This window comes from Gordionus sp. m RMFG-2023, chromosome 1 (genome assembly GCF_954871325.1).
Source record: "Gordionus sp. m RMFG-2023 chromosome 1, tfGorSpeb1-WG-v2, whole genome shotgun sequence".
Lineage (NCBI taxonomy): Eukaryota > Metazoa > Nematomorpha > Gordioida > Chordodea > Parachordodidae > Gordionus > Gordionus sp. m RMFG-2023.
Window position 1 is genome coordinate 68,990,836 of NC_088775.1, and position 19,724 is coordinate 69,010,559.

General features: G+C 24.7%; 1 protein-coding gene across 1 annotated transcript in view; it reads left to right on the forward strand.

Annotated features, from left to right (window-relative positions):
* Positions 1–4,590: 4,590 nt before the first annotated feature.
* The window catches only part of LOC135929150 (uncharacterized), a 34,309-nt gene continuing 19,175 nt past the window's right edge, over positions 4,591–19,724 (forward strand). The window contains exons 1-3 of the mRNA XM_065465671.1: positions 4,591–4,678; positions 18,777–18,949; positions 19,133–19,246. Coding sequence (XP_065321743.1) covers positions 4,651–4,678; positions 18,777–18,949; positions 19,133–19,246 — 315 coding nt within the window. The 5' untranslated portion in view covers positions 4,591–4,650. The remainder of the gene's footprint in view (positions 4,679–18,776; positions 18,950–19,132; positions 19,247–19,724) is intronic.

Sequence of the window (19,724 nt, forward strand, 5' to 3'; positions counted from 1 at the left end):
TTTTATTTAAAATTATCTAGGTATTGGCTTCTCTTTTAGATCCAAGATTTTAAAAATTGACAATTGTGTCAAAGTATTTAATAGAGCAATATTGCTCAGCTTCAGAATTTATAATAAAACATCTTAAACTTATAGAGAATGATGATAATCAAGTAGTAAATATAGCTCAAGTTAGGTGACTTAGAACAAGAATGCCACAGTTTTCTTGGAAAACGACATTCATAAGATATGGACGTTCTAAATTTTTGGAGAGAAGAGAAGAGTGAACTTCCCAATCTTTCAGGCTCGCCAAAAAAATTATTTGCATTCCGGCGACTAGCACACCTAGTGAAAGAGTTTTCTCTACGGCTGGATTGTTAAATTTAAGGATATCATCATTATGTCCCAAAAATTTTAATAAAATAATTTTTATACATGATAATTATAAAATTACGAAATCGATTATGGATATAATAAGTTTTCTATTAAATGAATATTAAAAAATATGCCGAGATATATGTAGAATAGTGTATATTTATTTGTTTTTTTTTATTAAATTAATAAGCAATTAAAAAAATTTATCATATAAAAATTTATATATGCGCCGATAAAACGGCGCGCCGCCGGCCATCGATGAGATTTTTTAAAAATTCCGCCGGCCGCCGATATTTCGTCGGCGCACAGGTCTAAATATAACCAACATTCTTGTTCTTAATTAATTGAAATCAAATAAAATCCAGGTCGGTGAATCAGATAAAAGGATGGATGCTTGGGTGAAACAGAATAATTCATCTGGCCAAAATAAGTTGAGAAGGCTGCAAAAAATAGGTGAGATAAGGTGATGGACACGTGAAAAAACCATTAGATGGATATATGGTAAAGAGTGCTTGCTCCCAATAAGGATAAATGCACTTCATTTTATACATAGTTATATATATCATTGAATTTATAATAGATAATAAATCATTTGAGACAATGATAATTATGTAAATTTAAGATTCTAGGTAAAGTTATAATATATTTGGAAAATTTTGAAATAATGGGGCTACTGTCATATCTTCAAACTAAAAAATTAGGTACTTTATCAGCATGGAAAATAATAGAAGATACTAAGTCATCTGTATCATTGATTCAAAATAAAGAAATGAAATGGCTTCTAATTTAAATGAAACACTTTCATATTTAAAGCTCCCGGAGAGTATCAGGGTACTGCCAAAAAATTGAATAGGGCAAGTGAAGAGAATATATTGTGATAAATGCCAAGATGAACCTCCCCAAATATCGATTGCTTTATAGGTTCGAAGTATTTCGTCCTATAACTGATCAAATTATAAACAGCTTGTCGGAACGGCTTTTTGCGAATTGAGAGCTTATTTTCAATGTGCAATATTTGCATCCAAGGCATTTTGATGAAATAAATAGTAAAGGTATTTCTGAAAAGACCTTGGAAAATCTGGCACAGTTGGCATATATATTGAGTGTTAAATTACGTAACGAATTATGTTCATTTGCCAGTGTATTCAAAGATTTGGTAGAAGATTTAAATGAAACGGACGATGATATCGTATGTACAAGTGAGGAGTCAAATGAAGAAGATGGAATATTACAATATGATAATAACTCAGAGTGTGATAATAAATGTAACAAGTGTTTAATATGCGTATATGAAATTCTTAAAAGATACAATATGCACACAAGTACATTCACTAATTTTTGGTATATGAATACATTTTAACTTTGTCATTTACGCAGGTTAATTGCGAGAAAGCATTTAGTAAAATTAAAAATTATAAAAATAGTGAAAGCTAATATTGACCAATAAAAATTATAAGAGTTTTTAATGATGTCAGTTGAACGAGAACTATTAGCGCAGATTTAACTAGAAGATATTCTTGTATATTTGCGCAAAGGTTCAAAGTTAATGAGAGATTTATTAATGTAAAAATTATATATTTTCTTTATCCTTTTATTTGAATCTTATTAATATCTATTTACAATATGATCAGTGCCTGATTTTATAAGTGCAGCATTTTTATTCTTAATAATATTGTGTAACTGCAATAATTTTATATGTGTAATTATTGATTTGATATATTAAGTATGTATTTTTTTCTATTTAACATGTGATGTATGATTTGATTTTATAGTGCAATATCGTTGTAAATCAATATAAAATATATAGTTGCAATGAATATCATTTTATATAGGTAATGAATATGATTCTAGATGTGCATTTTTTAAAAATAAAATATATGATTATCGTATATATTTCTTTATGTAAATCGTTTGACCTTATTTTCAAAAATAAGATGTAATAAAAATCATGTAAATCGAAAAAGCCATTTAAGGGAACCAGGTCGAAGACCGGGCAAAAGCGGGACGAAGCCCCGCAAAATGGAGATATAGGGGCGAAGCCCCCATATAAATGAGGCCTCTATAAAAAAATGCCCACGAGGCCTTAGCGTCACCAGTCCGCCCCTGGTAAATAGTGAATTAAGAATAAAATAGAAAAATAATGAAGACAAAATTTAGTGAAGATTATTTTAAAGAGACCATGATTGAAATTGATGGGTTAAAATAAATGGATAAGTAATTAAGATAGGTAAAAACTGAATAGATAAAATGACAGGATTTGTGTGGAATAGGAAGTGGATATGACTTGATTACTATGTGGGATAATATAAGGAAGAAGACACAGCTCTGAGACAAGGGCGTTGAGATGGATTTTAGGTATTAATTTATAAGAAACAAATGTATAATAATAAACAAGCGATGGGAGAAGTGAATATATGGTTTCAATCTGAAGTGTTAATATTCCACTCAAAATCTTTGGGGCAGTTATATTGGAAAATTTTCTCCAATTCTGAGGGTTGTGGAAATTTTGTGAACTTTGTGAAATTTCCAAAATTGAATAAAAATATAAATAAATTTACTTTTTTAAAAATTAGTTCAAATTTGGCTCCAATAAATTTTTAAAATGTGATTCGTGAATAAGTATTTTAAAATATGAATTAGGTATTATATTTAAAATATAAATTGTAATAAATGAAAATTGACTGAATTTGATAAATCTGCAAATCGTTTGAAAGGCTAGCAAATTGAGTGTAGGGAGCAAGCCTTCATGCGCCACCCTGAGTTACGGCAATAGTGGAGCAATATAAAAATATGTAACATATACTAGTTCATATGCACGAAAAGAAAGTGTTGGGACTTCCGTCACTTTGGAAATTTGCCTATTCTCTTAATCATAAGCGAATAAAAATTCTCACCCCTTCATCTCCCCAAAATGTTTACAGCATATGTCACTATAAACAATCATTTGATGGAAAATAAATAAAAGTTAATAACTTTTAAAAGTAATGATTTTTAGAAAAAAAAGTGACACTCCAAATACCTATAATTAGCGGACATAAACATCTATAATAAAATTTTTGGGGATAACAGTGCTTCCTTTATATACTAGGTAAATCTTATTTTTTTTATCAGCATCTTCATGAATATGGAAAGGAGGGGTAAAGAAAATATACTACCTCCATATATTTTACAGAGAATAGGTTTCTAAGAGGGAGGAAGTTAAATTATTTTGGGAGGAAGGGGGTAGGGGTAAATTTTGGACTTTCAAATTTCTCTTATACACTTTTCAAATGATGTAAGATTCTATAACTTTATGATATTTTAGAACTATTTAAATATATCATTATCCAAATATTGAGATCACTTAAAAATATTAGATAAGTTGAATTACAAATTAATATCAAAATTTTTCGTATATGTAATTATTATGACCGGCAAAAAAATAAAAATCAAAATAATTCCTATTCTATTTTAATTACAGAGATATTGATAGAAAACACGTATACACATTAAATAAGCAATAATCTATCCTCCTATATATATTTTTTTTGAAAAAAACACAAAATTTAAGGAAAGTTAAAATAAAATAAATGTTAATAAATTAGGATTTATGTTTGCTACATGTTTAGCATGTAATATTTTTCATTTGTCAAATAACCCTTATGGTACTAGTTAAATTTTTTGAATCATCTATATTCTATTATTGCTTATAAGGACGGCTGCTTTATTAAAACCCAATTTTTCCAAAAAAAAGACATAATTCTTTATACTTATTCTATTCTAACTTCAATTAATTAAATAGAGTATTATACATAATATCAAATATTTTTTATTTCATTTCCTCAAGAAAAAGTTATTATTTAATAAAATGAATACTTTGTGTAATAAATCGTAACACAATGCAATAACTTTATAGGTCTAACTCTTGGTTAATATAGAATTTAACTCATATTTTTTATTATGATTAAATGTAAAATTTTACAAGATAATTAAAAAGTTACTTTATACAAATTATAAAAAAGGCGATTATTTTCTCGTTAATAAAATTTAATAATATATATAATATATATAATATTTTAATATTATTATTATATTTATAATTTATAATATATATTTTATAATTATTTTTAAAAAATTAAGATATTATAATTTAACATTGAAAAATAATAATTTATTTATATATATTTTATTTTAAATATTATTTATCAAATATATTTTAAAATATATTTAAAAAAATATATAATAAAGATATTATTCAATTGGATCAGTCTTTTAAAAGTGAATAAATTCTAATCAGATCTCATAAAATCTTAAAGAATGGACAATCAACAATATCGAGAAAAAGGTAAAAAAAATATTTTTTTTAAAATTATTCAATATATTAATATATTTTTCTGGACCTTAATAATCACCCTTTTTTTTTAAAAAAAAACCCTCGGTTGAGTTAAGTAAACTTGATCCATTTTTGGGTTGCACTCGGCAATGACACATATTTTTGTCGAGTTAATATTAGTAATAATTTGTGGCTTCCTTAAATCTTTGCATAATTAAATCTGTGAGCAAGGATATAATTTGTTTTTATATAATGCAGCAATCTATAATATTAATCTATTTCTAAAAAATGAGGGTACTGAGGAGGAAGATAAAAATCCATTTTTTATAAAATAGACCTGGCTGATTATTTTAAATTGTTTCAAATTTGATTAGTTATAATGTTGATCAAAAATTTTAATCAGTTTTAAAATTGTGAGCCCCTTCATAACTAATATTAATACTCTACTAATGAAGACTGGATTTACTTATAATACTGATATTCTATTTAGTTAAATGCAGACACAAAACATATAAATTTTACGATTGTCAAATTTTAAATAGATATCATAGGTACAATGGCATATAGGGGGGGGGATCCCTCCCCCATGAAAAATATGTTTGGGTAAAGTTTTGTGTTTTTATAATACTTTTATATTGATATGTAGACGGCATTTTTCCTTTAAATTGATAAAACCCTTTCTTTAATTTTCTATTTCTATAGAATCATATCCAAAATTTCTTTTTCTATTTATAAAGTGCCTCAAAAAAATCCTAAAAATCTACGAATAAATAGTATTATATAGGCAGATTTATTTTTTAAATAAAATTTTCCCATTTAAAAAAAAATGTTATACTTATAATAAAATTGAAAAACGTGATACTTTTCAAAGATGCGTAATTCGTATGAGATCGTTTGATTTTTTTTTTATTTCCAAGTGTAAAAGCGCATGTATCGTTTTACTTAATAATTGCTAAACCTTAGCGCTTGAGGGTAATAAATATTTATTGTAATCGTTTTCAATTTCATCATAACCAATTCATCTTATATTGATATAACATTTTCAACGATGTTACAAGTCTATTTGACTACTCTTATGCTACCGTTACTATATTATAAAAGTATTAAAGTTATAGCCAGAGAAATCATGTCTGATATTCTAAAATACATTAAAATGGGGTATTTATAAATGTAGGAAAATCGTCTGTTAAAAACGTCCATCAAACTAAATCTTAGCTTAATAAAGTGTTTTTTTTAAAAAAACCTTTTGGGAATTAATAAATTCCGCTTCTTTCTTCTTTATTTTTCGTCTCTCAGCACCTGAAACAAATTTGTTTTCTCTTCCCATTTTTCAAACTATTTATAGCCTATGAAATAAAAGGTTACATAGTAGATCTAAAACAAGTTTATTCTAATCATAGTATTCAAAGAGTGCCTCATTAGCGATTTCAATAACTATATTTTAAAATTTAATAAAATATAATTCTGTCTAATTTATAAATCTATTATATTTTTAAAAAATCACTAAATATTTAAACAATTTATGAAAAGTTTCGATTTTGGCATTTAAGAAACTAATGCAATTTTATCATTATAGGTCTTGTAAAAAATGAAATATTTCGACTAGATCTATTTGGGTTTCTATTTACTATTTTATTAGTTAAAGTTAATTTATTTAATTTTAAATAAATTTCATTTTTTTCTCTTAAATCAAACAACAAACAAAATTTGCTTTGTCTTGAATTTTGATTCCAGTTAGAAATTTCTTATTTAATAACTTTTTTACCGTCTACCAAACGGATTGAAATATTAAACTAAAATACAAATTGGCCTAAGCGTTAGCATTAGTAATTTTAAAATTTTCAAAAACAGGCTGCACCTTAATATGAAATTTAAATTTATATCAAATTTTTGAAAATGTAACTCATTTCAAAAATACTGAGATTTTGTCTATCTTCTATGTCTATTAATTAAATAACCTGGAAATAATAAATATATCTATAAAGATGGTAAAATAATAAATTAAAAATATTTTCAATCTGTGAATAAGAAACCTTAATGGTTTCTGAATCGCGATTTAAATTCCAAAGGTTCCTATATAGATTTTATTTCACTTATAACTGGTTTTTTCATATTGACTGGAAAAAGTGATTGATGAATTAGTATAAGTGCTAATCAGACATTATATTTGACATACTTATATATTCAGTGTTACTATAATTTAAGTTTTAGCATAATAACTTGGAAATTTTTTCTTTATTTGCCAATAATGCGTTTTCTTTAAATTATCTATTAACAGGTTTGTAGCACTAAAATGTTCGAAATCACTAATTATTAATATAAATTTTGAAATCAATGCTACCAGAAGTTTGGCTGACTTAACGCTGAAAGTGTTATATCATAGTTTTTATTTAGCTTATAATATGGTTATTTTTTGGGGACCAAACAGATTAAAACAATAAAATGTAAAACACTACTTAATTTGATATAAATTTCAGAATTAGTTTTTCCAACTTGGCTCACTTTAAGCATAAAACGTCATGTCATAGTTTCAATATTGTTTATAACTCAGTTTCTTTTTGAGGTTAGCAAAACTGAATGAGGAATTAATAGTCAGGCAATAAAATTTTAGCGCAAACCAGATATTTAGTTCATCTATATTTTCTGGTATGATGCCAATTTCGGTAATTCTTTCTTACTTTACTAGTATCTTTTTTTTTTCTACCACAGGATTAAAATAATATACAATGTCCCGAGCAATATAAACCAGAATAAGTTCTTTTAGTTTCGTATAAAGTTGGCCAAATTTTGTTGCTAATAAACTTTTTCCTTTATATTTGATACTATACTGATTTAAGCACTCATAGGCACTGATAAAGCACAAAATATTGGCAGATATTAGAATATTTGCTTCCAACTCTTTACCTAAGGATATCAAGATATTTCATATTTTAAAAAAGCAAAATAAAGAGAACTACAGGAAAATAAAAAATACTTAAGTGGGATTAGATAATCAGATCGTGATTACATACCATGTGTTAGCTTAGCCACAAAGGTCAAACTTCATTATTCATAGCAAATTATGACCTATTTTGCATAATAGGAGGTACTTTTTTTGTATTTATATAAAAGCATTTGAAGTTTTTTATTATTAGTAATTAGTATGATCTGCCACCTAGTGATGCTTAAATTCATCATCGATATTTGACATAAATTCAAATTGATAAAATTTTAAAGGTCTTATTAACATTCGGACGTAATAAATTTTAAGAGAATATTGATCCAAAAATAATAATTACTAGAAACGTTCTCCTAATCTCTAAAAAAATTGTTTACTATATATTACATAACCTACATACTATATTCAAAAATATTTGATAAATTGCCAATTTGTTAATCAAATGTTATTATGTTGCTTGTTTGTATAAAGAGTAAAGACCTGCAAAGGTACCATTTGTACGGCCCGGCCCAGATTAAAAAATTTTCGGCCCGGCCTGGATTTTTTTTCAAAAATTTCTTACGGCCCGGGTTTAAAAATTTTAGGCCCGGCCCGGATATTTAAAAAAAAACTTTTTGAGGCCCGGCCCGGCCTGGATTTTTTTAAAAAAAATTTTTTTTAGGCCCGGCTCGGAATTTTTTAAAATTATATTCGACCTGGTATATACAAAAAGTTGATTATTTCGTATTTTATCATATTTTTCGGCGAGTATTATCATTTAATAAGCAAGTATATTAGCTAATGTTGTTAAACGGCTCGTTTTGAGCCGATTTTTTAAAACGGCTATATTTTCGCCAGAAAAATATTGACTAAGCCTCGAAATTTCGATACTATATGTCTAGACCTTTGCTCCTTCTATGAGCAAAATTTTCAGTCTTGCATAATATTTTTCTGGATAAAAAACGGAGTTAGCCATTTTAAAAATCGGCTCAAAACGAGCCGTTTAACAACACTATTTATTTTATTTTATTCTAAACAAATATTTAGTATATTACAAATTGATACTATAAAAAATTTGTGTAAATAATATTTTGAGATTATACTATGTATTTATAAAAAAAATAAAAATGATATTTTAATTAATAAAAAATATAACATATATTATATAATAATGTATTTAATCCTTTGCGTATTTATTCCATGGCAGGAAAACTATAATTTTATTATGTAATAGATACTATGAGTGTTAGCTAGTGCTAACTTTCATCAAACATTTTATTAATCATAACTATATATAATCATTATAACCATATCTAATTGACGAATATAATAATTCATGCTGTATAAATTTTTTAAAAAAATACGGCCCAGGTATATTTTAAAAATTTAAAATACGACCCGGCCCTGGTACCCAGACCGGGCCGGGCTTATAGCCGGTCCTGCAGGTCTCTGATAAACAGTCAGCCTCATATTGTAATTTTAAATATTTTAAACCCCGATTTTTTTATTTTGTATAATCCTAAACTTAAATTTTTTTTAAGTCTTATATATAAATTTTTTCTTGACATAATTTTGAAAAATAAATTTATGTACATGCTTATCAGCGATCCTTAGGCTCAACCCGGAACCAAATCTAACCCATATACCTGGCTCTGAGTGGTCCGTATAATAATATGTTTTTAAAGACCCTTTTAATCAAGGCTTACCCAGTTTGAAAATGGGAAAAAAATATAAATTTTGGGGAGAAGGTAAAATTTGATTTCTGTAGGTCTCAGATATTTATAAAATAAATATAAAAATGTCTAAAAAAATTTTTATTGGCATTATTATTTTCTTAATAGTTTGAATTGTGAAACGTTTCGTGATTAATATTTCCTTAGTTTTAGTAAAGACCTGGGTAATACCGAGTCCAAGAGATAACGTCAAATAAATTAAAAGTATACTTTATTATCTTTAATAAAAATATAATAGCATATTATTCATCTTCATTAATTCCATAATAAGATTAAATTTAAAATATAGTTGATACTTTTTACAATTTCACTTTTTTTACTTTTTTTTGATGTAATTCGATCAAGAGAAGATTGAACAGGAACCCCAAATTTTGTCATGTTTACGCATAGAAATGATATATTAGGGTTATCTATTTAAAATAAAATCAAAATTTAATCTTAAAATTGTTGTATAAATGGCTTATTTTAAGCTAAAATTAGCTCCAAATCCTCTCTTTCATTACAATATTATTTAAGGAAGTTTTTTTTGTTCAACTAAATTAATATTTTATCAAAATAAAGTTTTTTTCTTAATATATATATTAATGTGTAATATTTTATTAAATTTTCCGAAACTTATAGGGTACACATTTTACACATGCATTTTTCGTCAAAATCAGATTTTCAAATTAAAAAAAACACACTTATAAGTGATTTAAAGTTGGAAAATAACAAAATATTTTTTTGAGCACATTTTTAAATTTAAAGATTTTAAATATGCTAAAAATGTATTCCAGTATATGCAAAATACCTGACATAATTCCAGAAAATTAAACTTTTAAGTAATTTTTCATTTATACACTTTGATTATACCATAGCGTAACCAGGATTTGCTAAGGGAGTGGGGGAGCACTATTAGGTGAATTTTTTATCCATAAATTTTAGTAGATCTTTAGGTCCACTTATTGTAGGCCTTTGGCTATAGTAGATTTTTATAAGAATAATTTTGGGTTATCACTTTTTTTCTAAAGAATGTATTTTTTCCTAAATTTGAATCGAAGTCGTCATTTTAAAAAGTGATTCACATATACTAATTTTTCTTTCAAATTCTTCTTTATAGGGAAATATAGTATACATTTTTTTGTGGGGAGAGGAGAGGGTAGGGGAAAACTTTTTATTAGCTTAAAATAATATTTTTGTAAACAGGCAAATTTTCAAAGTTATTGTCTCCGCTCCTAGACACGCCCATGAACTACACAAAAATTACATGGATTGACTGAAATATTAATCAGACATGTACGGCTCAATTTATATTAATTTCATAGCCATTTATCAAATAAAATTTAAAAAATACACAAAACAACAGTGCAAAATTGTCTGAAATTTAAAGTGTGGGTACTCTTCATGCTGAAATACATTTTCGTCCAAATCAGATTTTATTTAAAAATCACCCTTAATAAATTATTTAAAATCTCATGGATTATATATCCCTATACGACATATATACACGTATATTATTCAACTACGTCATCAATATGCAAGTCTCGTTTTTTACTTAGTTTTTTTTGGGAGGGGGGGGGGAGGGGGTGGGATAAAATAGTGGGTATGTTTATTTTTAAGATTTTAAAATATAGGTTATAATAAAAGTTTATTGTATAATAATCCGTTTATTGCGAATCTTGATATATGATGTTACCTCAATTTTATGCACCAAATCTAAAGTTGTAATATCAAGTGTAAATAAATATAGGATTATAGTAAAATATTATAGTTGAAACCCTCGTTATCGTAATTTTTTATATATTTCATTGTATTTTTCTTAAATTCTTACTTTAGAGGAATGTAATATTTTAAATCATATTTGTACCTATGACAAATAGGCCCTTACAAATGTAGAAGAACCCTATTATTTCCTTTCCTTCCCTTCTGATTGCAGAATAATATAATTTATATTGTTTTGATATATTATATATACGCCAAAAAATGTATATAAATAAATTTACAATGGCTTTAATTTGTAAAAAATTAATTATAATATTTGCAAATAAAATTAAAAATATTTATAAATTTAAAAATATTTATAAATTTAAAAAATTTATTAAAAGTACGAATAATTTAGTTTTATCATTCGTCAAATTTTTTTTATTATTTGCAAAAAATCGAATTATTCGTATTCGTAAATTTTGAATTTAATATCAAATAATTTTTTATAGAGCCTAGGTTTTACAGACTTCCATTAATTTTTAAATATAGATAAAATATAAAATAAATATAGTCAAAACTCGCTATTATACAAAATTTTATCTCCCCATCGAATTTGCTATAAAGTCATTTTATTATATATCATTTTGCACGCGATTTTAAAATTAGGTATATTTTTTACGTAGACTAATTTTTATCTTATTATTTATTTATATAATCTTCGCTTCTAAGGTATTAATTATATTAACAAAATTTTTAATTTTCCTTTAAATTAATATGATATAAGATTACTTTCTTAGACATACCCTTAGCGTTATCTGTTAACGCAACGAGTTATAGTTTCAAAAAAAAAAATTTCACATTTTTTATTATTCTTTTTCTTTTGTTTTCTCTTTTATTATGTAATATTGGGTTGATTAAATAATTAATTCAAACAAATTTTACCCTTAAAACCAAAAATAAATACCGTTCTTTAGGCGCGAACCAAATAACTCGATGAATCATTATAATAATGCATAATTTAATCATGTCAACTAAGGTGAATTTAAAAAACAGAATGCTTATATAAATGATTAAATTTATTAGTGTCAAACTCAAAATTATGTTAAATACTTTCAAAAAAGCCTAGTAAACTCATGTTAATCAGTAATCATAGAAAATTCTTTACGATACATCAATAAAATATTTTATGTGAAAGTGTCAAATAAAAAAAATAGTCATTATGACTTTCATCTAATTTAACGAAATAAAATATTTGATATTTTATATAATAGAAAATTGTTTATCAATTTATTTTTATTTTTGTAAATTAAAAAGACCCAAAATGAATATATATATATATATGTTAATTGAATTAAACTTGGATAATGCATTTCCGAGTGATTTATATTGTTAGTCTCTGACATTTTAAAGAAGCGCAAAGCTTTACTTTGTATTATTTGTTTTTTTACAATTTTACTAAAGATTAAAATAAAAAATTTTATATAAAAATTTAAGAAATTTGTATCATGATATTTATAAAAGAATTAGTTTATATAAGCTTAGCTTAAGTGTTTTTTTTAAGATTCTTGTTTGTTTGCTAATATTTATATGACCTTTGAATGTTTTTCCCCTTGATTTTATAAAATTCACTCCTCATATATAAATTTAATATCGTAATACAAGAAGATTAAATCCTTCCGTAAGGTTGAGTAATATAATAATTAGTGCTTTTACCATAACAAATTGTTTTATTAATGATTTATCCTTAGCCTTGGATGAATGCTGTAATGAGTGGTAAGGTTAAAGTAATATAAGAATTAGTGCTTTTACCTGAAATAAATTGTTTTATTAATATTATTTATCAGCTTTGGATACGAATTCTATAATCAGTGACTTAATTATGCATTGTGATTTCAGATGTGGACATCCAATCAACGTTTTTTAACATGATAAAAAAATTAATATTTGTATCTTTCATATATAGATTAACAACATAATATTTGCTAATCCCACTATAAAATAATTAAACATTTAAATTTTTATATTCTACCAATATCTGAGAACAATAATTAGTTATAAAACAATAATAAAAGAGATTAGTTTTGTTTTATGTTTCCAGCATTGTAAGTGGTTATAAAATATTAAAAGTATTCCAGTTTACAATAATTTAGCTCTAGTAAGCCTTCAAATCGTTCTGAATATTTTCATTCCTCGAGAAGACCCTCTAAGTTTTTTGACAAAAATGTTAATAAAATTTTTAATGATATTAGAGATCCTACCTAATCAATATGTGTACTAATGAGAGATTTTCCACATTTTAAAAGGTTGAAAAGTTACATAAGGGCAACTTCTACGCAACTGAAAATTCAATTTATTGAAATTTTTTTATTTTTGAATTATTATAATATTTTGCAATATGCCTTTTCTTTATACTATTCTAATATTTTACCCCAACAACATTGTCTTGGCCTTGCATTATTTTCTAAAATTTTTATGGAAAAATTTTTTATACTGATATAATTTTTTGCCTTATAAAATTTATATTTCTCCTGATGTTTATTATTATTCGTAATATTATTTCCACAGTTGAACGATGCTTTATCCTCAGCCCTTTTAGCCTATTCTTATCGGATTAAAAAACACTTAAGCCTATTTTTTATCCGGAGACTATCACTTCGACTTGTGGTTTTTAAAAAACATATTGCTAAACTTTAAAAAAGCAAAAATAAACTAACTTACACCTCAAAGCTTAGCGGATTTTTTGCGGCACTCGTCTTTGAATCGATTTTTAGAAATTACATTATCTTTAGCAATGAAGTATATTAATTAGTGTAATATAAATATCTAAATTTTTACACTATATAAATAAATTTATATATTTTTTTGAATCTTTGTGATTTTTGTTTGCATTTTAATTAAAAAAATGTATTTTAAATAATTATTAAAGTTAAAGTTATTAAAACGCAACAATTTTTTTTATATTTAAATTAGTAAAGCAAATGTAAAATTTTGGAGATAAAAACTTGCTGCAAGAGAGCCGCGAAATTTTGTTCTAAACATTAGACACCTCCTACTCAAAATACGCTACCGTTATTGTTTTTTCGAAAAATGTATATATTTTTTGCTTTAAAAAAATATGAAAGTTCTATTTTCAAAATCGTCGAAATTAAGGATACCACTAATATTGTAAATAACTAGTTACATCTTTGCAAAATAATAATTGTAACGAGTTACTTTTGAAAATATTTAACGAGTTATATTTTTAGTGTAATTCGAACTCGGGAAAAATAGAAATTATAATTTTGTCTTGAAAAATTTCCAAAATTCGACATCAAAATTTTATATTATTATATAAAATCTTTTAATATTTTTTTATTACAAAATATTTTTTTGTATAGATGAACACTATAATAAGATCATATTGGGATAAAAATATCTAGTGTCCTTAAATTTAAAAATAAGATCACGTGATTTGGCACAGCCCAATGTTCGACTAGCCATGCCCTCCCCTTTTTTATCTTTTAAGAAATATATATCTTTCTTTTTTTTATAAGCTCTATTTTTATTATAAGAATCAAAAGATTTTATACTTATTTTATTTTTTCTCGAAATTTATGAGAAAGGGAGAAGATTGAGCCTATGCATAGGGCTGTTGTAGGTAAAAATTTGATATTTTTTATAATAAATAAAACTTTATATTATATAAAAAATAATATAAAATATTTTAAAAATCATTATTGTGTTTACATGACTCGTTTTAACCTCGTAAAATATCCCAAAGCGCTTATCATCATCAAAGTCTTAATTTAAGACATTTATGGCAACTTTTTAGTTGTTAAAATTTTATTAAAAAATTATTATTTTTTATTATAGAATTTACGTTTTCGAACAGAAACTCGCATTATTAGAGAACAAAATATGCAAAAACAACAATTTTTGTTTGTTATTCCGTTTCAATTTTAACATCACAGATAAAAAAATGGCAATACCCTTATTTTTACCTTTCTTTGGAACATATTTCATTTTAAAATGAGCATTCTCTTAGAATTTGATTAATACTTTAGAATTTATACGGCTATAATTATTTTTTAAATATTGGATAACATATAAAAATGTTTTAATGCATTATAATATATATTTACAAAAGTATATTTTTAGAATTTTACAATTTTCTAAAAATAAAAATAAAAATAAAATATTTAGCAATTTAAAAATTAATATATAAAGAAGACATCCTATTTTTATAAAATATCTATTTCTTTAGCCAAAAAGGTGTTAAAAATCCTTTAAAATAAGATTCAAAGATAGTGATGGTTTCTGGCTAATTTTGTGAGGAACGATTCATTTATAGCAATATATCAATTTTAAAATATGCCCGAAAATTATGATTTAAATTTTTAATAAAATTTATTTTTACAAATAATATATAATTTTCATATGCAAAAATGATCAAATTTTTAGTTACTATCAACCTCATCCCGATGCATCGGTTCAACAACGTTTTCCGAGTATGGTTTATTCGTTCTCAAAAAATATTTCAAAAATAATTAAATTGTTATTCAAGATTTTTTTCTAAAATTTAAAACCCAACAATTTAGTCCTTAGAAGAAAACTAATAAAAATGAAATTTTCATATTTTTTTATTGAGGTTTGTCTTTTGGGGCTCATAACCCAGGTCTCCCCTTTCCTCATAATATTAAAATTTGAGAATTTAAAACTTTTAAATGCTTTTAAGTTATGCACATTTTAAAATTAACTCCAAGCATTAAGTAGTTTAATATTAACCGTTTTACAAAGACAGGATTCAAATTAATTGCATAATTTAGTTGAGAGCTAGCTATATGTAAGAAAATTTCCCGAAAAAATATATAAAAATATTCATTTTTTTATAAATCGATGAAAAAATATTATGTATTGTAGTTGGGTGAACTAAAATTCAGGGTATGCTGGAATGATGACCTTAATGATTAAAATTTTAAAAATGTTTCTGAGTTTGAAAGTAAAAGGAATATTCTAAGAATTATCAGAAATTTTTAAAAATCATAGTTTAGATGAATTAAATTAATTGTGTAATATATATTTTTTCATAATAACCGCGAAATATAACATTACATATCTTCATTTTCTTAATTATTAACTAGAAATATATTAAATTATAATTAATTACTTCCCCCTTTAAAATATTTCAATGATTTCCCCAGATAAACAAATATATCCTTGTAAGCATTGTTTCGATAATAAGAAAAAAGAATTTATATAAAAAATATTAAAAATTGTTAGGCTAAATTAATAAAATGATTTGTTGTAAAACATTTCCATAAAGTGATAACAACTTTCTTATAAAATTGTTTAACTTGCTGCAAATTATTGTTTTTTTAAAATTTATCAATATGATATTTTTACAGAGACCTGCAGAGGTACCATTTGCCTGGCCTAGATTTTAAAAAAATAAATTATTTTAATTTTTATAGCTAATAAGGGGATTTAAAATATATGGTTTTTAGATATACCGCCCTGTTTGGGTATTTTTTAAAAAAATTTCAGGCCCGGCCCTAGTATTTAAGAAAACTTAATTGTCTGCAGGTCTCTGATCAGTAATTACAATAAATTTTTATAGTAAATATTATATACTCGTTTAAAGGAATATAAGGTTCACAATATTTTTATTCTTATTTTTAAGTATTAGCCTTGAATTAAATAATAGGCATGTTAACAGGTTATAAAAAATAATTCACTGTGTTCCTTGATTCTTGGTAGGATATTTTTTACTCTAGATTATATTTTTTTATATAACCTTTTTAGTGGATAATGTTGTACATGGCTTCATATAATAATAAGTAGTTTTAATTAACATGATTTGTATGTTATTATTGGAATTTTAATAGTATTTCACTTTAAATACAGGTGGCTAATATTCATCAATGGATCATAACGAGGCTAGGAACCCCTCCTTCTAAAAAATTTATGGTTCGCATGTGGAACTTTTGAGCTAACATTATATATGTTAGTCATTTAGAATAATTTATTTGTCTAAATTAGAGTTGGACTAGGAATTTTCAGAGACAGGGAGAAATCTAGGAACCGGATCCAGAACTGGAATCCTCTTTTAAATTTTACAGGAACCAGATGTGATTCATTTTTTGAGGGTTTATTTATTGTTAAAATTCTTTGAATTTTTTTTGATTACTTTAATTGAGGTAACGGGAAGCACCCTCGGAACCGCGTAAAATTTAAGAATCGGAAGAGCTTTTTTATAAAATATTCAGGAGCCGAAACCTCCTTTACACGTTCCAAACTCGGAGATATAAATTATTATGATTTATATAGTATGCGGAATATTCCTTAGTTTATATTCTAAGTTTGATATGATATCAACTAGTATATTTTTGGTCTAGAAGGTTAGTTTAGAAGTAATTTGTAAAAATTTATAGTTATGGTCCTCAACAATTGATATAATTTAACAGACATCCACCTTCTAAAATGAAAATTATATAGGATATTAGCTTTAAAAGATATTAACAAAAATAGATAAATTTTCTAAGAGGGGTTCCCACTCGCCCTCACACTAATGATAGAGAATGATATCGAAACAATTTAAATATTTAAAAGATTATTATTTGCAATTAAAAAAGCCAGAAAAATTTTTTTAAAATTATATTTGTAATTATATGATTAAATGATAAAAATATTTTATTGTTTATTTTTATACAAAAATTTAACTTCATTTATTTTCTATATTCCTATACAAAATAGTGATCTGCATCGGGCCTAATTTTTCAAGCCCGACCGATTCGATTTTTTATTTATTTGTTCTGAAAAGACCGACCCGAAATAAAATTATTTGTCTGCCTATTTAAATATAGAAAATGTAAATTATACTTGCCTTTTAGGTACATTTTCATTATTAAATTAAGCTCTTTTTAGAGCCTTCAATTTAATATATAATATATATTTTTTTATTTAGTCATTTTATAAATTTTTACATATTTTTATATAGTTGGTTTAATATTTTAGTGTTTTATCATTTCTTTTTAAAATTAAAAGATTAAATATATTTAATTATAAATATAATATTTTACAAATAAAAAATATTGGCGCCTTTGTTTCTTGCAAGAATTTAAAAAATATCCATTTATTTCTCAAAATTGAATGATCATATTTAAAATTTTAAGCCTGACCCAGTTCGAACTGTAATTATTTTTTAAATAACTGGGCTGCAATTTGCAAGACCTCTATTGAATTTTTTTTTTGAAAAGTTTAAAATATGAATAAAGAATAATTATTATAATACTATAAGAAAATAAAAACTTTTTAAAACTATTTTTTATAGAACTTATATAATCTTGCAGAGCGAAAAAAAATCTTGATATCCATTTCAATTTTTCGACAATTTGAAATAAAAAAAAATATTAAAAAAAAATTATGTAGTGATGGAGCACTAAAAGTTCTTAAATGTTATTAAAATTCATTTTTGATTATTAAAAAATATTCAATTAACACAATCATACATATTAAAAATAAATTTATTTTATTTTAAATAGATAAACACCCACTATAATTTACTAATGGATTACATTTTATATAATGATTATTATTATATTCCCTATCATAATTTAGTAAATGCCTACTATCCACTATTAGTAAAATCAATAATTGAGATAAAAAATATCTTTACCTTTGAAATGGAAAAAAACTTTTAAATATATCTCACAATTTAAATATTTTTTATATAATAATATAAATAAAATAAATATTTTTTTAATCAACTAATAACATGAACTAATCGATATAATATAAGGAAAAGAATTGATAGACTTCATAGGCGATTATCTCAGGGATATAAGGCAACAACGTGTATATCCTAATGTGAGTCCTGGTTATATGAGAAAACTATTACCGGATAGTGCACCTATAGAATCTGACACATGGGATGATATAATGCTAGACGTCAAAAACATTATATTGCCAGGGGTATATGATCAAAATCTTTATTATAATATAATAATGTTGTTTATATATCCATTCAATAGATATTATAGTACCTAATGTTTTGATATGTTAACTAAATATGATATAATACTCATAAAATATTAATTTATTAAATAAATATTTTTTGATAAATTTATAACACTTTTTTTAACGAAAACTATATAGGTGACGCATTGGCAAAGTCCTTATATGCACGCCTATTTTCCAGCTCTGAATTCGTACCCTTCGCTTTTAGGGGATATGATTGCAGACGCTATAAATTGTTTGGGCTTTACCTGGGTAATCCATTTAAATTTTGAATTAAATTAAAAAGTATTATAATCATGTGGGTATCCAGGATTTAGCTAGAGGAGAATACTATTGGATGTGGTTTTTTCTCTAAAAATTTTATTGGAGGTTTTTAGTCGACTTATTGTAGATATTTGGCTATCTTATATTTTCATAAAAATAATTTTGGTTATCACTAATTTTTTATAAAAATGTTTTTTTATAAAATAATTTAGTCAATATTTTAAAAAAATTATTAACTTTTACTTTCTTTCAAATTATTGTTTAAAGTGATATATTGTATAAATTTTTTTAGGAGATAAGAGTGGGGGGGGGGATTTTGGCTGGAATATTTATTAGTTAAAAATAATATTTATGAGAAGAGGCAAATTTAGTTATGCCTATGATGATCTGTACTTAAAGAAACTAATTTGTATTTTCTCATTTTATTCACCCGTTGAGCTTTTTTGGGAAATTTATATATTTAATA